Source organism: Mercenaria mercenaria, chromosome 19, assembly GCF_021730395.1.
Source record: "Mercenaria mercenaria strain notata chromosome 19, MADL_Memer_1, whole genome shotgun sequence".
In the NCBI taxonomy this organism is placed as follows: domain Eukaryota; kingdom Metazoa; phylum Mollusca; class Bivalvia; order Venerida; family Veneridae; genus Mercenaria; species Mercenaria mercenaria.
Genome location: NC_069379.1, coordinates 22,754,627 through 22,775,165, shown reverse-complemented (window position 1 = coordinate 22,775,165; position 20,539 = coordinate 22,754,627). Strand labels below are relative to the sequence as shown.

The 20,539-nt window shown below is 35.1% G+C and overlaps 2 protein-coding genes across 2 annotated transcripts in view; both read left to right on the top strand.

Moving 5' to 3' along the window:
* The window catches only part of LOC128550993 (deleted in malignant brain tumors 1 protein-like), a 28,018-nt gene extending 18,316 nt beyond the window's left edge, over window positions 1-9,702 (top strand). Inside the window, exons 12-23 of the mRNA XM_053531226.1 lie at window positions 187-359; window positions 666-810; window positions 956-1,140; window positions 2,202-2,352; window positions 2,977-3,143; window positions 3,829-3,976; window positions 4,712-4,863; window positions 5,364-5,530; window positions 7,302-7,443; window positions 7,670-7,872; window positions 8,148-8,240; window positions 9,418-9,702. Coding sequence (XP_053387201.1) covers window positions 187-359; window positions 666-810; window positions 956-1,140; window positions 2,202-2,352; window positions 2,977-3,143; window positions 3,829-3,976; window positions 4,712-4,863; window positions 5,364-5,530; window positions 7,302-7,443; window positions 7,670-7,872; window positions 8,148-8,240; window positions 9,418-9,702 — 2,011 coding nt within the window. The remainder of the gene's footprint in view (window positions 1-186; window positions 360-665; window positions 811-955; window positions 1,141-2,201; window positions 2,353-2,976; window positions 3,144-3,828; window positions 3,977-4,711; window positions 4,864-5,363; window positions 5,531-7,301; window positions 7,444-7,669; window positions 7,873-8,147; window positions 8,241-9,417) is intronic.
* Window positions 9,703-17,955: 8,253 nt separating this feature from the next.
* LOC128550992 (uncharacterized) lies at window positions 17,956-20,526 on the top strand. Its single transcript, XM_053531224.1, has 2 exons — window positions 17,956-18,481; window positions 19,165-20,526. Exons 1-2 carry the CDS (start codon window positions 17,956-17,958, stop codon window positions 20,358-20,360), a joined length of 1,722 nt encoding a protein of 573 aa, XP_053387199.1. The 3' UTR covers window positions 20,361-20,526.
* The last annotated feature ends 13 nt before the right edge of the window (window positions 20,527-20,539 follow it).

Here is a 20,539-nt window from a genome sequence, read left to right as displayed (position 1 = left end):
AAAGTGGTCCGATTTTAAAAAGTCTTTTAGCATTATGAAAGGCTTGTGGATGGCTTTCGTATAAAATCAACTTATTGTTAGGTATTCCTTGCACATGTATATATAACATTACTTGCCATCGATAAATATCTTTTAAAACTGTTTACAGAAGCAGATACATATCAATAAAAGTGTTTTTATATTCAGCAATGTAAAGGGGAAAGCTGTATCTGGATCTTACTTCGGAAGAGGGACTGGACACGTCTGGCTATCAGATGTGAACTGTCAAGGACATGAACCGGACATTACTAACTGTTCTTTAGCCTGGTCAATGGGAGTTAACTGTGACCATTCGAATGATGCTGGAGTTGTCTGCAGTTGTGAGGGATTTTCCAAGTTTCCCTCATAATTCCCTGTATTTTGTTGTCCTTTATGTCATTTTAACTTATATTGAATCTAGAAATTTCTTATATACAGAATTTTTACCGCTGCTGTGTATGACTCTCACTTGTTATGATTAGAGTAGTAATTTCTAATTTTCCTCATGCAAGATACAATTAAAAGAAATGACATGGAATGAAATCCCGATATTCCTACTGTTATATTCACCTAACAAAATAGTCCTACTGCAATGAATAAATAATTTGCTGACTATCATCTATCAGAGGACGTATGTTGTATTACAGACCCGTACCAGAAACGTCTGTCCAATGGACGATCACAATCTCAAGGCCGTGTGGAATTCCTCCAGTCTGGAACATGGTATTCGTATTGCGATGACGGCTGGAATATCAGTGATGCTAAAGTCATATGTAGAGAGATTGGATATTGGTAAGGACAAGAAAACAATCATCTTATTATCAAAAATTATGTGTGCTTTCTCCACAATACACGAGGATAATTATCCTTGTGTATTCCAAAAGAAATCATAATTTTCTGTTTCATTGATGGCGTAAGAAATGTTCTTCTGATGCAGGAGTACGAACCCAGCTGTCAGCTATAATTCTACATATGGAAATGGCAGATCTAACTATGTAGTTCGGCCCCAATGTAATGGTAGTGAGGGAAGTTTTGAGATGTGTAGAATGGATAAGTTGTTTAAAAGTTCCACCTGCTCAGCTTCAAACAGTGTGGGTGTGGAATGCCAGCCGGTAGCTGCCAGTAAGTATTGTGATAGATATTCAATAACCAGAAGATCGATGTATATAAAAAATATTTAAATGTGAATTGCCTTTTAACAAAGGTACTATCACGTTCTGCGTTTTTCGTTATAGTTATAGTGTGTAATTGTTAATCTGAAAATAACAGAATGAAGCGTTTGCATTTAAAAGCCGAATTCTTTATTTGTGAAAGTCATGTTGCATGTGATATTCATTATTATAAACGGAGGGTTTAAATATTAAAAATGGTATATGAAACACATATAAGCATATCTAATGTGTCATATTATTATTTTTAAATAATGTAACTCATGAACAAAATCTTATTCTTATTCCAAAAAGTGCCATTTGTAATATGACGCCATTTGCAATTTATACAATGTACGTATGTAGTTTGCAAAGATTTGATTTATTGACTTTTAACAATGTAAAATGCACATAAGCGTGATTACATATAGTACAAAATGTAAACTGTAATACATACAAATGAAATAAGAATCAAAATAGCGTGAGTTAGAGCATTATTTCATTACGGGTGGGTATCTTGGTAGAACCAGCGGCCTTCCGTATGGAAGTTGAATGTCTTCCTTATATGATGAGTTCTTCTATGCACCAAACGAGGCTTGAATCCACATCGGTGAGGGACAAGTGATTTAAGTCAGTGACTTTAACCGCCCGGCCACGTAGGATCCCGTTATAATCTTTACCATGACATCTAAAAACACTGAGACCAGCCAAGCTATAAATATTTACTCTTTGTAATTTATGTTGATTTGAAAACAATATGACAAAGGAACTGCAAAAAGTATCCATGATGACAAGGAAAATAGAATTTATGCATTTGAATAATACTATGAAATAGGGGAATAGATCCATTTATAGAATTGTGATTTAAAAACATATGTTACATTATTGAAAACTGTGGTCATACATGCCTAGTTTCATACCTAGTGCAGAGTATAATATAGTGATATATAATAGTTGTGCAATATTATGAAAAATTACTATTGAAATCTTTGTTTCACTACAACTGTTTGTACTACTTGTTTCATTTCAATTCAGCAACAACAAATGTTCGTATTGTTGATGGTCCAGGACCATGGTATGGTAGACTTGAAATTAAGTCCAACAGTGTTTGGGGAAGTGTGTGTCATGATTCCTGGGATGTCACTAATGCACTCAGAGCATGTGAATCGATGGGTTACAAATACTTGTAAGTAGATATCATTTATAACAAAACTTTACTTAAGGACGTATGCTAGAATTTGGTGCGAAAATTTTCCCAATAACAGAATTTCTTCAAACTTTGGATATTGAAGGACACTCATCTAAGAAACAAAAAACTGCAATAAAAATCATAGGTCACCGGTATCGAAAAAGAGTTATCTGCCCTTGAAAACGGCATTTCCCCCAAAAATGACGTTTTCAAGGGCAGACAACTCTTTTTCGATACCGGTGACCTATGATTTTTGTTGCATATTTTTGTTCCTTAGATGATTGTCCTTCAATATCCAAAGTTTAAAGAAATTCTGTTATTGGGAAAATTTTCGCCCATCTCATATACAGGGAATTCTAGCGTACGCCTTTAAAGAAATTATATTATTTTGATTATCTAATGTGTATTTAGCGCAAGAAAAAAAGTTAGGCCTCTTTGACATTAAAACAAAATTTAAAAGCAATACATGATAAGTGAATTTACTATAAAATATCAAGATTGCTTATGTATAGAAAATGGTCTCCAGTAAGGTTTCACTATAAACAGATACATTATTATCATTACCTGACGATGAAAATTTTATGTCAAACGATCCGCATAAATAAAGTATATATTGTTCAGGAGTTCAGACGTATCAAGTTTTGAGATAGAACGCGGTCTATCGCCCATGCACAGTAAGTCGGTGACATGTAACCCATCCGATTTAAACATTGGACTCTGCAAGCTAGACTTCAATATCAGTGACTGTGCAAACCGAAATTCAAAGGCTGTGGGACTTGACTGTTCAGGTATTAACATTATCACATATGGTGCAGAAAATTTCTTTTTTATCTCTACAACATGATAAACATAATACAAACAATATTATGTGCAGACTTTTATAGCAAAACATGCTTATATTACATACCTATCCCTTTAGTATAAATATTTTGTTTATGCTGACTAAAAAGATGCCAACTATAAATAATCTTATTTTAATCTTTAATCTTATTTTCATCAAGAAATATCTCAAATGACGTTTAAATAGAAATAACATAATATATATTATATAGACATTTTAAAGCTGGTTAATTGGCAACTCAATTGAAGAAACATACATGGTCAAAAACTATGCAAAGAAATGACAAAAAAATAGTTTCATATGCAGATAATCTTTATTTACAGGTGTAGATGAACTAAAAATAAAACTTTATATCAAAGATATCTATGTACATAATTGGAAATGCATCCTTGAAATATATAAACTGTGACTGGCAATCAAATTTCTCGAAAATCTGTAACTCTTTGTCATAGACCTCGATTAAAATTCCCTGTGAAAACCCCGTGATTTTTTACCTCGACCGTGATATATATGATATGTACTCTTTTTATTTCTCATTACTATTACGAACACAAGTTTATTGCATCAAGAAATTCTGCTAAATGCATAAAAGTAGTAAAATATCTGTGTGTTAATCTTTGATCTCAAACAAGGTGGTATCAATGTGACACTGTCAAACACATACACTGGTGAGGTAATTTTTCATACAATGGAGAATGGTACGATGAAGCAATGGTCGGTGTGTTACAACGCGGTAGATAGCAATGCTGCAAAAGCAATTTGCTCAATGATTGGATATCAGTAAGTGCATGGCCGGTGTAGTATTATTGAAAATTATATTGTTTCCTCTTGAACGGTTACAATTAAGTCATTTAATTCAATTGTATTACAAATGTTAATAACATAAAATAGCCTGATCGTCTGTAAGTTCATTCTAAGTATTCGGAATAATTTTAACTTTGTTTTGGTTCGCAAATAGAATAGAAACACTTTAAGCTTTGCATTTTATAAATAGTTAAGTGTCTTTAATAGATTTCCAAATATAGTCGCATTTCGTTTGAACTATTTTCAGTTGAATACCATTAACAAGGTTTAATGATTAATATCATTAAATTCACACATTAAATTTGTATATGCCATACGGCATGTGTCTATTATTTTTGTGGCATTTTTACCTACTAAATATATGATCGCATCGATCTTGGATAAAAAGTCGCCAACGCAGACGTCAGACAGCCTATAAAAGTTGTCAAAGGTCTCCATTTTCAGGCGAAACGATTGGATTATCATATCATGCGCAATTGTTTATGTACAAAAAAATTATCTTTTTAGTGGTCGACTATTTCTAGTGGTCTGCTAATTTCTTGATTGACAGCCGTCTGCTGGTTAATTACTAGTATCACTGACACTTAAACATTTTGATCTCGACTGATAAAAAACCAATGTAAAATTGTAGTTGTAAATTGCGAATGTTTTTTCAGTAGTCATGATATGTTCGCTAGTTTTATCGTATAAAGTAGAAATCTGATTTTACAGGAATACATCTCCAAATAGGTCTGCAGTATCTTCCAGCAATCCTGTATTGTTTACGAATTTATCTTGTGCGGGTTGGGAGTCACATGTGATGCAATGTGACACGTTGCGTACTGGACCGTCGTGTGGACAAAAAGCTGCTGTGAATTGCTTCGGTTAGTACAATACAATAGAAAACGTACATTCTTCTTTTTTTCTTTTTCTTATATATTTTTAGATTTATATTTAAGAAAAGCCATCACTAATGAATGGAATTAGCCATAGCTTCTTTTTCAAGTGGTAAATAAAATAGTATCTCTTTCTTATCTACATTTGTAGCATCTCATTATTTTAAAGGGGAGTTCTCAGAAAATTGCTCAGAAGATAAATCATGTCGCGCACGGATACGTGCCAGAAGACTACACGGCTCAATGTAAGAACTATTCCCTGTTTTTTTTCTGAATCACTGAAATATCCCGTTGGACGTCCTTTCAATTTAAAGATGCATTTTCATAAGCGGCTAACTTCTCATGTAGTCCGGTCCAACAGTATTTTGCACAGCTATAAGTCTCCCTTAAGATAGGAATTTGTTTGTTATGAATATCACTCAATTGTTTGTCCTGTTTGTGAATATGGCAGATATGTTTTCTGACACATCGTTTATTTGATATTACAGGTTGTGTAAGGACTTTCAATACAGCCACTGGTAGTGTTCAGTCACGTGGTTATCCGAACTATCCGTCGAATACAGACTGTCTTATAGTCATCAACAAACAATCTGATACACCACTGAAGCTGGATTTTCACGACCTAGATCTTGCCGGTGACGGCGATTTTGTTGAGGTAAAACAAGTTAACTGCTTATTTGCTAATTTGTCCTTGACATAACATACTATTTAAGCACATGCTTTTAGCATGTCACACCCGTGCAAGACACAGAAATGATCTACATTAATTTTGAAAAGTGTGTATTTAAATAATATAACAGCAAATAAGAAATAACTCACAATCATTCGGAAGAAATATCGAGTTGTAGAGGTACACACAGCAAAGGAATGTTGTACCAAAGTCAAAACTTTACTGACACATCTTATGTCTTCTTAAACGTACATTTTGACTATAGACCATTTACGTAGGATATGACACTAAGTTATCGAATCTCGTGTAAAGACTATACTCCCGTTGGACTAAATATTGAAAACGAGAAAAGGTTCAGCTGACCAAAAGTGTCGGCAGAGGCAGTGGCAATGGACAAAACTCTTTATATACTTGAAAATACTACATATGTCAGTTGATAAAATTTGGATAACGTATGCGAGGACCAATTTGATACAAGGAACTATAATAAAGCTGATGGTGATAATCATGATAATGCTAATGAGTGCTATGAAAGTGATTGTATCCATAGTATGAAATGGCATTGTTGAGTTTTGCCAAGACTGAAGAAATATTGTATTATGTTGTTGTTATTTTTGTTGTTATAAAATAGTGATGGTAATGATAAGAAGACGAAGAAAAAGAAAATAAAAAAGTATAGTGGTAATAATTATAATACCAATAATAATTAACTACAATATGTAAATTTGTAAAGATACAGAACTATTGCTGCTAAACAAACATCGTTATTCGTCATGAATTAGTATTGTTGTTGATGATGATGTTATTACTATTATCATTATTATTATTATTATTATAACTGCAATTACAAAAAGTTCTTAATATCGACATAAACAAGGACATTCAGATATTTATCCGTTGACAAGTGCTTCGCCTCTTATCCCGAAGCACTTTCGGAATCACGAGACAGCAGTGACTGTGTGTGATAGCTGCCGATGTGACTCTTTTTGACATATCTACAGCCAACTGTATGATTACATACTAAGTATCATGTCTGTATATATCATCGACTTTACTCTTGAAGAAACATAGTTTTCGGTAGTCATTGAGCCTTATGCATTTGCGATTCACACTACCGTTAGGTTAGGTTCGTCTGATAGATTCTAGTTATGTATAACAGTTGTGTCAGGAACGGATGCATGTATGTTTGAAGCATCCAAAGAAGTCAAGTATGCATCATTTCCAGACAGAGGTGCTAATGTAGTTGATACTGTGATATCCAGGAAAGAATGGAAATAATGATCTTTTCTTCTACATTCTAAAACGATACAGTTGGAAATTTCTTATTTGGTAACACATTAATTGCCAACAGTTTGGAAAAATCCTAATCTTCCTTCTTTGCCGAAAATCTGCGGAGTCTGATATATTTCTTGTATACTTGTATGGTATGCTGTTGGGACCTAGGGCTGAACAGGAGCATGCTTTTTACGACTTCGACAGGGTGTTTTCTTTATTCCTAAACCTTAATTTAATTCTAAGTCTCTAAGTGACTTCAGTCGCGATCTTAACTTATCCCTGACCTAGGTATATCTGTTCGGATTTGCTTGATTTTGACCTGGTGCATGTGGGGTACTTAGGTATTACTTCCTTGCCACTAGCTTTGACTTGATGCCAACAATACACAATACAATACACAATTATTGGCAGGGCCAGTGACTTTCTTACAATGCTTACGATTAACACGTATAAGACGTATCGTTTCATGTTGGCATTTTAGATAAAGAATGGCAGAGGAAAGCAATTGGGATATTTTACCACGAATGTTGATGTTCCATACTTGGTTTCCAAAGACGGATTTTATATACGACTGAATTCAAACAATGCCGATAATGGGAGAGGATTTAATATGTCCTGGAGTCGTAAGTTTTCAATTCTTCGTGTTCATTTTTATGTAAAAATATACGAGCTATTGTCCCTTTTCATCTTATAAAAACCCCGAACAACAATGTAATATTTATTTTCGAATTTCTAGTGTTTTAGTAAACTTCACTGTATACCAATAAGCATGAAATTTTCATTAACTTCTTTCTCGTAAAAATTCTGTCAAATCAGGAAGATATGCATAATCATTGTATGGCATTTCAGCACTGGTAATAACTGACGCCGTTCACATGGGATGTGCGTCCAAGGGTTGGAACGTCTCAGTAAATGCGACCATCCTCCGCCACCTATACCCTGACACAGGGGTGTCACAGATCAAACTCGCTGAACAGTTCTGTACCGGAGAGGTTTTTGGTGATCTTGTCGTGTTCCAGCAAAGCTATACCAAATGTTCTACAACATCTAAGGTAGCATTCCAAATATAAACATAATACGTGACTATAGAGTTTGTATATAATATGCATGTATCTATAACTTGATTCAGAATGTTATTAAACTGGCCCACAAATAGAATCATGTCAGACTTACCATCTATTCATCGTATGACTTTCACTGTTAGTATGATTTCATGTATGACGAGTGTTTGAACACGCAAATAAATTCCAGATAGTTGTTATGTAGTATCTACAAAATAATTACACGCAAACTTATTACTCAAATACAATATTCCGGTTAAATTCAGACAAGCAATGAAACATTGGAGTATAACAACAAGCTAGTGTATCCAGAGTCGAGGACCCCGTTTCCTATCATAGTTCGTGGATATCGATGGAAGGTATGTCTGAGAAACAGTTTATTTTCATATGTGGATACCCTTCTTAGATCTGGATACTTCACTTATATGTAGTAGTCTGGTTGATGAATCTGATATTTGTTTCAGACCCGGCATTGGATTGTATAGTAAATGTTTTATGGTATTCTGTTAGGGAATATGTTGTAATTGAAGAATCTGAATGATGCCCAGCTGGCATCATTGAGCATTTTGAGAAATTCAAGATGGCGTCCAAGATGGCAGCCAAAATCAGAAAAAAATATATCAGGGGTGCAAAAAATAAGTTACAAATTGCTACTTGCGGATTGATTGTACTTTAAATTTTTCAAACATATTTATATATCTTTATTCATTTATTTAGACAATCTAAGATGACATCCAGGACTGCTTGAATTCAAAATGGCGGCTAAAATGGCCGCAACAATTGCCTTATTGGCGTATTGTATAAACAACTATGGTAATCAAATTTGTTGATATTAGTGTTGCAGTATGTAATAACTATTCAAATCAAACTATAATTTTAACAACTTATCTATTTACGTGATCCAAAATGGCACCAAAAGATGGCCGTAACCTTCCCAAGGGAAAGTGTTCCGGCAGAGTTTATTCTATTTTATATAAATGACTCCCCTAAAGGTTAACATCCAGACTTAAATTTTTTTGCAGATGACACCTTTGGCTATATGACATTTAACATCTCGTCGGATGCGGAAACACTACAGTCTGATTGGATAAACTAGCGTCTTGGGAACAAAAATGGAAAATGGTTTTCCATCCGGAAAAGTGTAATGTAATTACCATTTCTCGCAAACGTTCACCCATTAAACATCAGTATATTTTGCATGGGCATACTCTGGAATCAGTGTCGTCAGTTAAATATCTAGGCTGTAATATTACATCAGATCTTCGGTGGAATGAACATATAAGTAAAATTTGTAATAAAGCAAATGGAACACTCGGTTTTTTAAAAAGGAACTTGAACATCGGTGCAACCAAAGTGAAAGAGAATGCGTACAAGGCGCTAGTTCGACCTACTGTAGAGTACGCCAGTTCCGTGTGGGACCCATATCACCAAAATTATATTCAAAGGCTTGAAATGGTTCAACGCCGGGCCGCGAGATACGTTCTACATCGGCACGGAAACAGGTCTAGTGTTACAGATATGTTAACACATCTTCAGTGGAAATCCCTTGAAACCCGTCGACGAGAGGCACGTCTGTGTATGCTATATAAGATACATCATGATATAGTAGCAATTGATAAAACTGATACACTTGTGATATTCGCGAATAAACATCAATCCAGAACCGGACATTTTTATCAAGTTCCATCGTGTAGGTGTGACTACAGGAAGGAGTCGTTTCTTCCAAGAACAGTACGTGATTGGAACACATTACCTCCAGACATTGTGTCGGTAGGGTCACTTGAGGCTTTCAAGTCTCAGGTGGCACAACTCTTTATCTAGACTCAGTAAGTTCTTTGTTTTTAACCCTCTCACTGTACATATCTTCACACTGTATTTCTTTCTTTTTCTCGCGCATACCTAAAAATGGCAGTATTATCAATTTGTTGATGTTGGCCATAAAGCGGTAGAAGTAAAGTGGTAGAAGTAGAAGTTCTTTAAGCATCCACCAATAATTAAGCGCGATTCTTGGATGATTTGCAAGAGGTCCCAACATGGTTTATACCCGCATAAACACACAGAAAATAGCATTCAGTTGGGTATCAGGAAATCAAAATAAATATGTCATCGGGCCTCTCCTCTTTTTTCTTTGTATTAATGACTTACCTGATCATGTAAAATCCGAGGTCCGACGTTTGGCTGATGACACAATGCTGTCTATCTTACTATCAATAATACAACTGATTACAATAAGTTACAACACCATCTTGACACCCTACAGAAATGGGAAAGTAAATGGGAAATACACTTCAATCCAAGTAAATGTCAGGGTTTTAACATCTCACGAAACAAACATACAGCAGGGTTCTAGCCATGATATTCTGAAGGCATGTTGCTGAAGGGTATTTTTGAAAAGAGCGTGGACAACAATGGGGTGGGTGCGGGAGGGGTATCCCCTCCTGCTGGTGGGGGTGGGGGGGGGTATGGGGGGCCACCCCCAGAAAATGTTGTATTACTACAACTCATTTTGGTGCATTCTGGTGCATTTCAGAGTGAACAACACAGTGTTATTTTCAATGTTTAATAAGCATCATTTACATGCTCAACAAGAACAAATAGAGATAATATATCATAAAAAATTCCTCTAGGGTTTATTTGCTGAATGACAATGTAAACTTATCCAGTTATATAAGTTTCGAAATGTTCACAAATTTATTTTACATAACACAATTTTTTGCACTGCACATTAAAGTTTCAGTCTTCTATTCCTGTGGAATTTATTTGCTAAATTTGACAACGTAAACTTATTAATTTTGTGTACTTGGCGTTATCCCCCTTCTCCAAACTATTTAGAACATCCACTCCTACATCAACTAAAGGTTTGTGTTTGGTGATATGGGGAATTTCCTCCTTACACGGAAAGTAAGGCAGTGTCATAGATGCTGTCATTGCCTCACGGTTCACATGTTCTTCCCTCACAAAACAAGTCTCAATCCCACTACCTGTTTTTGCTTCCGCAATGTCAAATACCAATGCTTTCTTGTGTGAGTCTGAGTCCTTATGAAATACTAATGATGATTGCCTTACTGAGGTACATGGAATGTCAACCCACACAGCTCTACCAGGAACACACTTCTTTGGCCTTCTCTGGTGCTTTACACATACTGAACACAACATACCGTGGCCTAAAGTAAAGAATTTAAAACAATTTTGTTATTTACATAGCCAAAGGGATCCGTCACTGCTATGATAAGAGATCTAAATGTTTTTTTAATGAATTTCAAGAACATGATTATATATTGCATGGCCAGAACCTTTAAACCATAACAAATGCAAAATACAATGGTGTAGACCTAACAAACGACTTCTCCTTAAACACTCATATTAAAAAAACTTGCACAACAGCAAACAGAACACTTGGTTTCATAAACGTAACATCCGAACTAAAACAAAAAGGTTAAAGAAATAGCATATAAAACCCTGGTCAGGCCTAAGGTGTTATATACTCTTCCTCAGTCTGGTCGCCTACACTAAACATAATATCAATAAAATAGAAATGGTACAAAGAAGAGCAATCAGATGGATATACAACAACTATTCCACATATGACAGTGTCTCAGTAATGCAAAATTCTCTCAGTTTAAGATCATTGGAGACACACTGATGCAAAATTAATAATGTTTTACAAAATTGTCCATTCAATAGAAGGATAATCTCTCTCCAAGAAATAACCGCGTAGTTCTTCAAGTGATTTGTCAAAAGTTTCATCGTCGGAGGTCATTCGTCGGTATCGTTTCACTTGGCTATAAATGGAATACCGTCCTTACAGTTTTTAGGATGACACGAAGAGTAGTCCAGGTAGAGATGATTATTTGTTTCTTTTACAAATATATTGGTTTCCACGTGTAAAGATTCATTCTTGGACACGAGCACATCCAAGAATTCTATCGACTCCGATGATATTTTGTGTGTGAATTTAATGGTTGGATGGAAGTTGTTGATATCATGCAGAAACTCCTGTTGTTCGTCCATTGAACCATCCCATATCATGAATATATCGTTAAGGAAATACCTTCATAGGCAGAAGTGGTAAAGCGAAAACATGAAAAATATCCGTCGAATCCACAGCAGCAGCAGCAACAACAACAAAATCAAAATCATAATCAAACGGACATGCATACTGGAGAAAAAAAACCCTCATGCAACAAGACCTGGTGACAAAAATATGGGAGAGATGTACCACAGCTCATAATATGAAATCTTCAAACAAAAATGCTAGAAAAATGCCTGGACCAGAGGAAGAGCTAGATAACAGAGACAACAGTGTTCAAAGTGACAAATGTAGCAATCATAAAACAGAGTTAAACCACCAGTCGGACCTTAAAGGGTCAAAAGTACAGACCGTTATCTCATAAAATAGAAATGAACCGGTACAATGGTCAAAAAGGGAGGCAATTTTAAAAGGAAGATATCGTTGCAGGACAAAAACATATTGCATTGGTGGCATAGGCCCGGACTCGACCGAGGAAGGCCTTGAGGAATATCTAGAGACCGTGGAGTCAGTCCACTGCAATTGGCACTTTTCCCGAGCAAATCTCGCGATCAAGCAGCAGAAGTTACTGTCCCGTTCTATAAAGGGTATATACTAGAAGATTCTCACTTTTGTCCACAGTTCACGCGCTGTAGACAATGGCTTTCTAAAAACGCATGGCAGCAGTACAAAGTAAACAACAACAATACTGGAAGTAGATATACTAATCAGGATGACAATTACGATTATAAATGAAGACGTTGATATTGATAACTAATCATGTGCAAACAAAAACAAAGTCCAGTAAAGTACACACCACAAGATGAAATTCGCTTTGTTGCATGAAATGTACGCGGTATCATGTCCTCAGCTGCTTCACTTAGCAATCTATTAGACATACCCTGAAATTCCGAAAATAAGCCGCGGCTTATTTTAAATTTTCGTAAGGATTTGGTGGCTTATTATCGAGACCGGCTTATTTTTGAGTCCGGCAAACTTTTGAGTTGAATGTACGCGGTATCATGTCCTCAGCTGCTTCACTTAGCAATCTATTAGACATACCCGGTATATGATATTGACTGTGCCTTTATTACTGAACATAAACTTTTCGAACACTCAAAATATTTCATCAAATCATTGAATGCAAATTATAATGAATTTACTGAATGTGACAAAAATGTAATCCTATATGGTTCATTGAACTGTGGTAAAGGTGGTGTTTCGATTTTATATAAAAAAATCGCTAACTCTTTCAATTAGACATATGGAAGAGATTTCAGATGAACGTATCATAGGCATTGGAATCTTTTGTAAACATGATATTAGAATATTTGCTTTTTGTATTTACATGCCGTCAGTTAATTACCCATACACAGATTATGCAGAATGTTTAAATACGTTGTAAGCAATCTGTGATTCGTATGCTGAATCTGGTATTTTGGCATTTAACATCATTGATCCAGTTGTTTAGTTTTTCATGCAATATTTTTTCATATAGTTTATAAATGCATGACAGGAGGGTAATAGGACGGTAATTGATGGTTTGCGTTCTTGACTTTCCATTATATTCTAAAGGAGAAGTCGAAGGATGAACCGGAAGTTCATAGTTCATTTTTCTCGGAGATATGAATGCTAAGCTCATGTGTGTTACAGAATACCTGTCAAAAACTCATATAGAAATATAGGTTTAACAAATTTTACAAGAAAGAATGAATTGATGTCACTTGTAGAAATGCTTCTTTGCTGTGATCCAAACTATACATTTAAACCGACAGGGAAAATGCTAGATCACATTATAATGTATAAAACTGACACAGAATTAATATCAAATATAGAAATATTATCAAACGATATGTTTGATGTTTCAGATCACTTGCCTTTATCTGCCATAATCAAAATTCCAGTCACATTAATAAATGTCGCAAAAACAAATGTAAGTTTTTCTTGGAACAAGATAAATGATATAATTTTAACAAAGTATGAACATGAATTGTCAATCTTACTCGAAATTATCAACAGAGATGATGTTGACTGAATGTATAATGATATTGTCCTAGCAATAATGGAAGCAGCCAATAAGATCCTCTCAAAAGCCAGATATAATAAGTATGCAAAGCCATATTGGTCAAAAGAAGTTAAGACAGCACACATTATGCAAAGGTGGGTGCGTCAGGCCTGGATCGAGGATGAAAGAGAATTTCGATAATGATTTTAAAAGCTTTGTTGAAAGAGAAATCGGTCATATACGAACACGAACCGACTTAAACTGTCCTGACATTTTACCAAACCTTACACCAGATATTGTATCAAGGCATATCAGGTCATTGAATAATAGAAAAGCTCCTTCGTTCGATATGATCTGCAATGAACATATTAAACACGGTGGTAATAAGTTGCTCATTATACAGACAGGAAAATTCCCGCAAAGGTGTAAAATGGGTATGATTATTCCCGTCTTTAAAAATAATGGAAAGTCAAGAACGCAAACCATCAATTACCGTCCTATTACCCTCCTGCCATGCATTTATAAACTATATGAAAAAAATATTGCATGAAAAACTAAACAACTGGATCAATGATGATAAAATAGAATTTCCAAATCGGCAGCAAAATGTTTACCAAAAAAACATACAGGTGCTATAACGGCCTCCTTCAATTTACAGGAAGGCATCTATCAAAGTAATGAACTCAGTAGCAATGCATATGTATGCATGCCAAATACTAAACAGGCAATTAATACAGTATTGCTGGATGGCGTCTTCCATAAATTGTTAAAACTTGGTATAAAAGGAAAAATTTGGTCATTATTAGTGGACGAACACACAAATATGTCAAGCTGTGTTGCTGCAAACGGCCTGCAATCTGAATTCTTCTCCGTGAAACAAGGAAATAGACAAGGGGGACCATTTCTACTTGGTTATATAAACTATTAATCGATGATCTTATAAATGAATTTGAAAATAGCGGTCTAGGAATTTGTATCCTAAATATATCTGTAGGTTCGACAGCTCTAGCAGACGATATAGCCTTACCAGCGACTAGTCCTGAAAGCCTTCAGCGAATGCTTAACATCACGCATAGGTATTCATGCAAATATAGATATAACATTAACCCACGGAAAAACCATATAATAGTTTTTGGTAAAAAAAGAAAAGTGCCCCAAATTCAGTTATCGATTGGAGATTGGAGATTGTCCCATTGACCAAGATGTAGGCGTATACCTTAATGATAAATTAAACGATACAGAAAAGGTGGAACATGTATGCGAAAAAGCAAAAGCGTCCCTCTTTTCTCTCCTATCCTAAAATTGACCCGACCTATATAAATCCAATCAAATCGGCTTCCCTTATCTCAAAAATTTGTATTCCAAGTTTAATATTGTTCGGTTGTGAAATATGGAATAATCTTAAGAAATCTGATTATGTACAATTAGACAGATTCCTTAGGCTAGCTGCTAAAAAGATACAAGGATTGACTATTTTAACACGAACAGACTTGTGTCTCCGTATGCTGGACTGGAAAGGCATTATATATGAAAAAGAATATAGAAAGTTAGTTTTTTTTAGAAGATTTTGCGATATGCCAAATTCAGTTTTCTCAAAACATGTTTTCAACGCCAGACTGTCAGAATATGTTTGTAGTATAGACGAAAAACAACGTGGCTTTGTTCCTGATATTGTAAATATTCTTAAAAGGTATTATCTTTCAATGTATCTTATTAAGCATATACAAACAGGTACTTTTCCACCTAAAGAAGCATGGAAAATACTACGTAGAAAATTGGATTTCAAGATTTCGATTTTTGCATACAAATATAGAAATAGCGATAATATTGGAATATGCGGATACTTCTGTAAGCTTATTACATGCTTATAGAATTAGCAAAATATGGATTTGTAAATATGAAAATACATATGTTAGATCCATGTGTCTTAATTGTGGAACCTTGTGTTGTGATGTCATAAAGCATGTTGTTATTGAACACTTACAGAGGGAAATTGTACAGAACCTCGTATGATGTCTTTGGTGCACAGGTAGTTTCAGAATCGTCCATTGAGAGCCAGACCGGCTCATCAGTTATGGATAAAGAACGTTGATGAGCCCGTCTGCCTCTCAACGGACGAAATTTTGTCAGGTGATAGTGAAACCAAATTTCAAAAACTTATAGGTAGACGCTTGTTATCTTTACAGAACAGGAATGCTCATGAACATTTTTTAAGAATAGCGATAGAATATGTTTAACATTGTATTAAAAATGCTAGAAGTATACAAATTTAACAAAGGTCCTTATTAACAAATCAGTATTGTTATTGCGCTAATATGAACATGTATGTATAAAGTTTGAATGTCTGTTTTGTTTTATACAAAATAGCACAACTTATATGTAGCATTGTCATTGATCTAATATACAATGATCTATGTTTTGTATTACATTGAGATGAAGAGATTAATCTTTAATCATAACATTATTATATACCAATGCTCATATAGTCCAAATTATGTAAATGTGTTCAATATTTATATATATTTCAGTTGAATAGTTAGTTATTTAGTTAGTTATTTGCTAAAATTTAAAAGTTTATAATTTTGTATATATGTTACCTTTCTGTGATGTTATATTACAATTTTTCATAGTTATGTAAATCACTCAAATGTGGAAATAAAGAGTATATTGCTTTCAGTTCGGTTTCGCTTTGCCACTTATTATAGCAATGAACGCATGGGGAGTAACTGATGTTAGTTTAGCTTGCAATGAGTACGAAAGTTCCCCAATACCACCAAGACAGTTTCATTTGAAAGAAGGCTCTCGAGAATATAACTTATCTCCAAAATATAGGACAAATCATAGTAAAAATACTAAACTGTTGTTGCATTTGTACACGTTATTGATTTTCGCAGAGTGATCATGTATTTATGTCTATTGTGTGATGATCTATTATTAGATCTGATTAATACGTATTTTGACATGACGTTTATTAAATGATATGATTAAATATAAGTGTTAAATGAATCACAGAAGCTATTTCAGAAAAAGGTAAGCAGTTTTTCCAGTATATAATAACACATTAGAACACAGGATGATTAGAATGTAAAAGAGAAAGTAGTTTTGATACATAAATAGCCAGTTTAATTATGTCATTATAATATACTGTTGATAGTAACTCTGACATACTTTTAATGTAAATAATGAAGCTATATAAAAGAAAGGCAAATAGGCCTGTGTATTTTACTTGATTGAAAGAAGTATAAGTTAAGTGTAAATATATTTATAAAAGAAAAAGTAATTTGTATAAGTTCAAGTTAGTACTCCGACAATATATTATTCTAAATATGTTTGATTTCCAGTGCACAATTACAGTAGACAAAAAGAGGATGTCATGTTTCATAAAATGAAAATGTTTAAGTCAAGACTCACATTATGACTACATAATTATGTATTGAATTCCGGTGCTCACTTATTTCGAGGGAACACCGTCCATGGCATGATTCCGCGGGACCTGAAAACTTCATTATTTTCCATAATAGGGGTGATTTAGACATTTGTGTATATTTATAGACCATACCTTTCAAGTGTATTGAATGGTTAACGATTCTCAACGAATGTTTTGGTATGGCTGTGCAGGACACACGAACGGACGCGACGGCACAAAAGAAAATGTCGTCAAAATGACGTAGCACATCTTGGCGGTGCAATAACCGGTTATTGTGCAATACTTTTATCTTCGTACGGATATTTTTAGTTTAATTATCAAGTTATATTTGCTCGAATTTGATGGAAGCTTTACAATTTGTTTCACTCTTTTCAGCATTTACGATAACTGATACGTCAGAACTTTATGCCACGAATTGTAAAGAAATGGAATCTAAAGAAATGTCGAGGCCTCTTGGAGGGGTGTGTAAAGCTTTGTCATTACTGATAAAAGATCATGAACCTACCAGAATCACATTCCAATTGAATAGGTCCCGATTTCAGCAGTTTTGCGATCTTGTTAAGGAGAAGTCGAAGGACGAAGTGACAATAGTTCAAACCGGAAGTTCATATGACGATTTGCACATGTGCAGAAATGTATCCTGGAATCTTCTTTCCTGGAACTGATTTTGACTTCATGATGCTATACACAAAATTTACTGTCAAAGACTTTACTGGTGAGAACAAGGAAACCATTGATGAAAATGAAGCGATATGTAGGGCAAAACGAGAGTCCGACTGTGCTTTTATCATGGTACCTTCAACTCATTTAGGATATGTAAAGGTTTTTGTGGCAGAAAAAGGCCGTAAACTGCTGCAGGAAAAAGAATCTGTATTGATGAAACATATTGACGAGGAAGGATTTCTGACAAACGATGCTTTTAAAGAAGGAATCGTGACAGATCAATCTACAGAAATTATCTACAGCAGGCTTCCAGAGATGAAGTACATTGCAAGTGGACCAGCAATATCTAACTACGAACATGAAGAAATCGGTTACACATACGATTTTGTAAACGCATTTCCTTGTGAAACATGGCCGGAAGTTGCTAACAGATGGAATAAACGCCCGAGGGACGCTAACTGGCCACACGAGGACTTGCGAAATGAAATAATGAAAGGTAAATATTAACCTGTTATCGGAATGTTGACCGTTTGATGTTACAAAAGCTGCATTTGCTAATCTCTAAAGAGGTGCACAGAATGTTCTAACAGATTTAATTAACCTTAACATCAGCCATTTTGAAGTGTCCTCTGGTTTCAAACGGGATAGAGAACAAGGTACATGATTTTGAAGCATATACTGTAAAGACCCTACGTTTGAGGCCAAATGTCACAGCCTGACACAGGGTGAGAAAACTATGTGGCCGGGATTCGAACATATGCTTAGATATACCGTGACGATGCTCTATCGACCTAGCTACAGGCCCGTTCACACATTTCCTCCCTAATTCTATATGGAACTTCTAAACCTTGACAGAACTTCTAAGAAGCATACAAGGGATCTTTTTAAATATTCTTTTATTCATTATAACACAAGCATACATGATATCAGTGCTGATGATAATGATGGTAAAACTGATTATTATAATAATAATGAATGAGACCATAATAATAGTAACGTTAATGATAATAATAATGATGATTATTATTATGGTGATGATGAAGATGATGATAATAATAATAATAGTAATAATAATAATAAGATGATGATGATGATAATGATGACCGTGGTGATGATAGTGACAATGATGAAAGCAATCATAAAACTAATTAAAGTATCCTATGGTGCTACGTTTTTCAGATGGATGTGCCATTGTACCTGTCGGGTTTTATACAAGTACTGAACAGAAGAGAGAATGGCGTCTATCGTTCAACAGCTCCGAGAGAAAACTCTCCCTATCTCTAAGCGAAAACCAGAAGATTTGCTACTGCATAGTAAAGTTATTGATTAAAGCAACGCTATCTCCAGATGCTGTCTTGACGTCATACATGGTAAAGAATATGATGTTTTGGTTTTGTGAGCAGCAGTACGGTGTGGCAGATTGGGGCGATGATCAGCTTGGAGACAGGGTGTTACAGCTGATTTCCTATATCTGTACAGCACTTGAACATAGCAACATTCCCCACTATTTCCTTCCATACAACAACCTGATACGTCACAAGCCAAAAGAAGACATTCAGGTCACCCTGAGAGAAATGGAAAAACTCAGAACATCTCCTTTCCAGTCACTGGCAAACGTTTGTATAAAAATGCACGTCTTTGAAATAGGCAAGGACACAAGAATGTTCTCAACTGGAGGGGAATTACAGTCCATGCTTACATTATTTACATGCTCAGTTCAGCTACTAATTAAACTTGGCTTACTGAATTATGACGCCCCAGACTTTGCCATGAAGTGTTTTGATACTGTTATTGAACTTAACACAGCTGTCAAACCATTTATCCGACAGAGTTCCAACTTGTTCGCTGCAACAAGAGTTCCACAGCTTTTGAAGCCGTTTGCTGTTCAGTATATGCAGAATGGACAAGTTGATCAGGCTTTGGCGTTGTTTCAGATGAGTTTTGAAGCAGATCGAACTCTTGTAATCGAACAATTTCCTGACATAATATCCAACATTGCTTGTCTGACTGCAACCAAAATAGATTTAGTAGGAGACAAAACCAGAAAAGAAGAATTGTCATCAAAGGCAAATGAGTATTTTAAACAAGCATTGAAGAATATTGCCGATTCTCCAACTCTGCATTTTGCTTATGGAAGCTTTTTGAAAGAAAGAAAAATATCAATCACTCAAGCCATAGCTCAGTTTGAAAAGGCAATTTCGATAGAGAAGAAACGAGATGACGATGATGCTTTGATTGAAATCACGTTGCCAGGGAAACAAAATCCTGGTTCTGAGATGTCATACGTTCCTGGAAAGGCTGTCGCGTTTTACAGTCTTATTGATATCCTGGCGGATATAGATGACATACACAAAGCAAGGAAGATGGCAGCGTAATTCGAAGAGTATATCTCAAAGCTAGAGATAAGGCATAGACAGAAGGCATTACATCTGTGCGCATGCTCGTACAGGAAGTTACGACTACACGTGAAAGCCTCTTTGCTAATGGAAGACGCGATGAAATACAAGTTCATTTATCGTACAGTTGGTGGCAAACAGTCCGATAATTTTGAAGA

What these genes read in the sequence shown, in the direction of transcription:
- LOC128550992 (XM_053531224.1), top strand. Translation starts at nt 17,956, where the DNA reads ATGTATCCTGGAATCTTCTTTCCTGGAACTGATTTTGACTTCATGATG. An exon ending in GCGAAATGAAATAATGAAAG is followed by an intron (nt 18,482 to 19,164) that starts GTAAATATTAAC and finishes TACGTTTTTCAG; the next exon opens with ATGGATGTGCCATTGTACCT.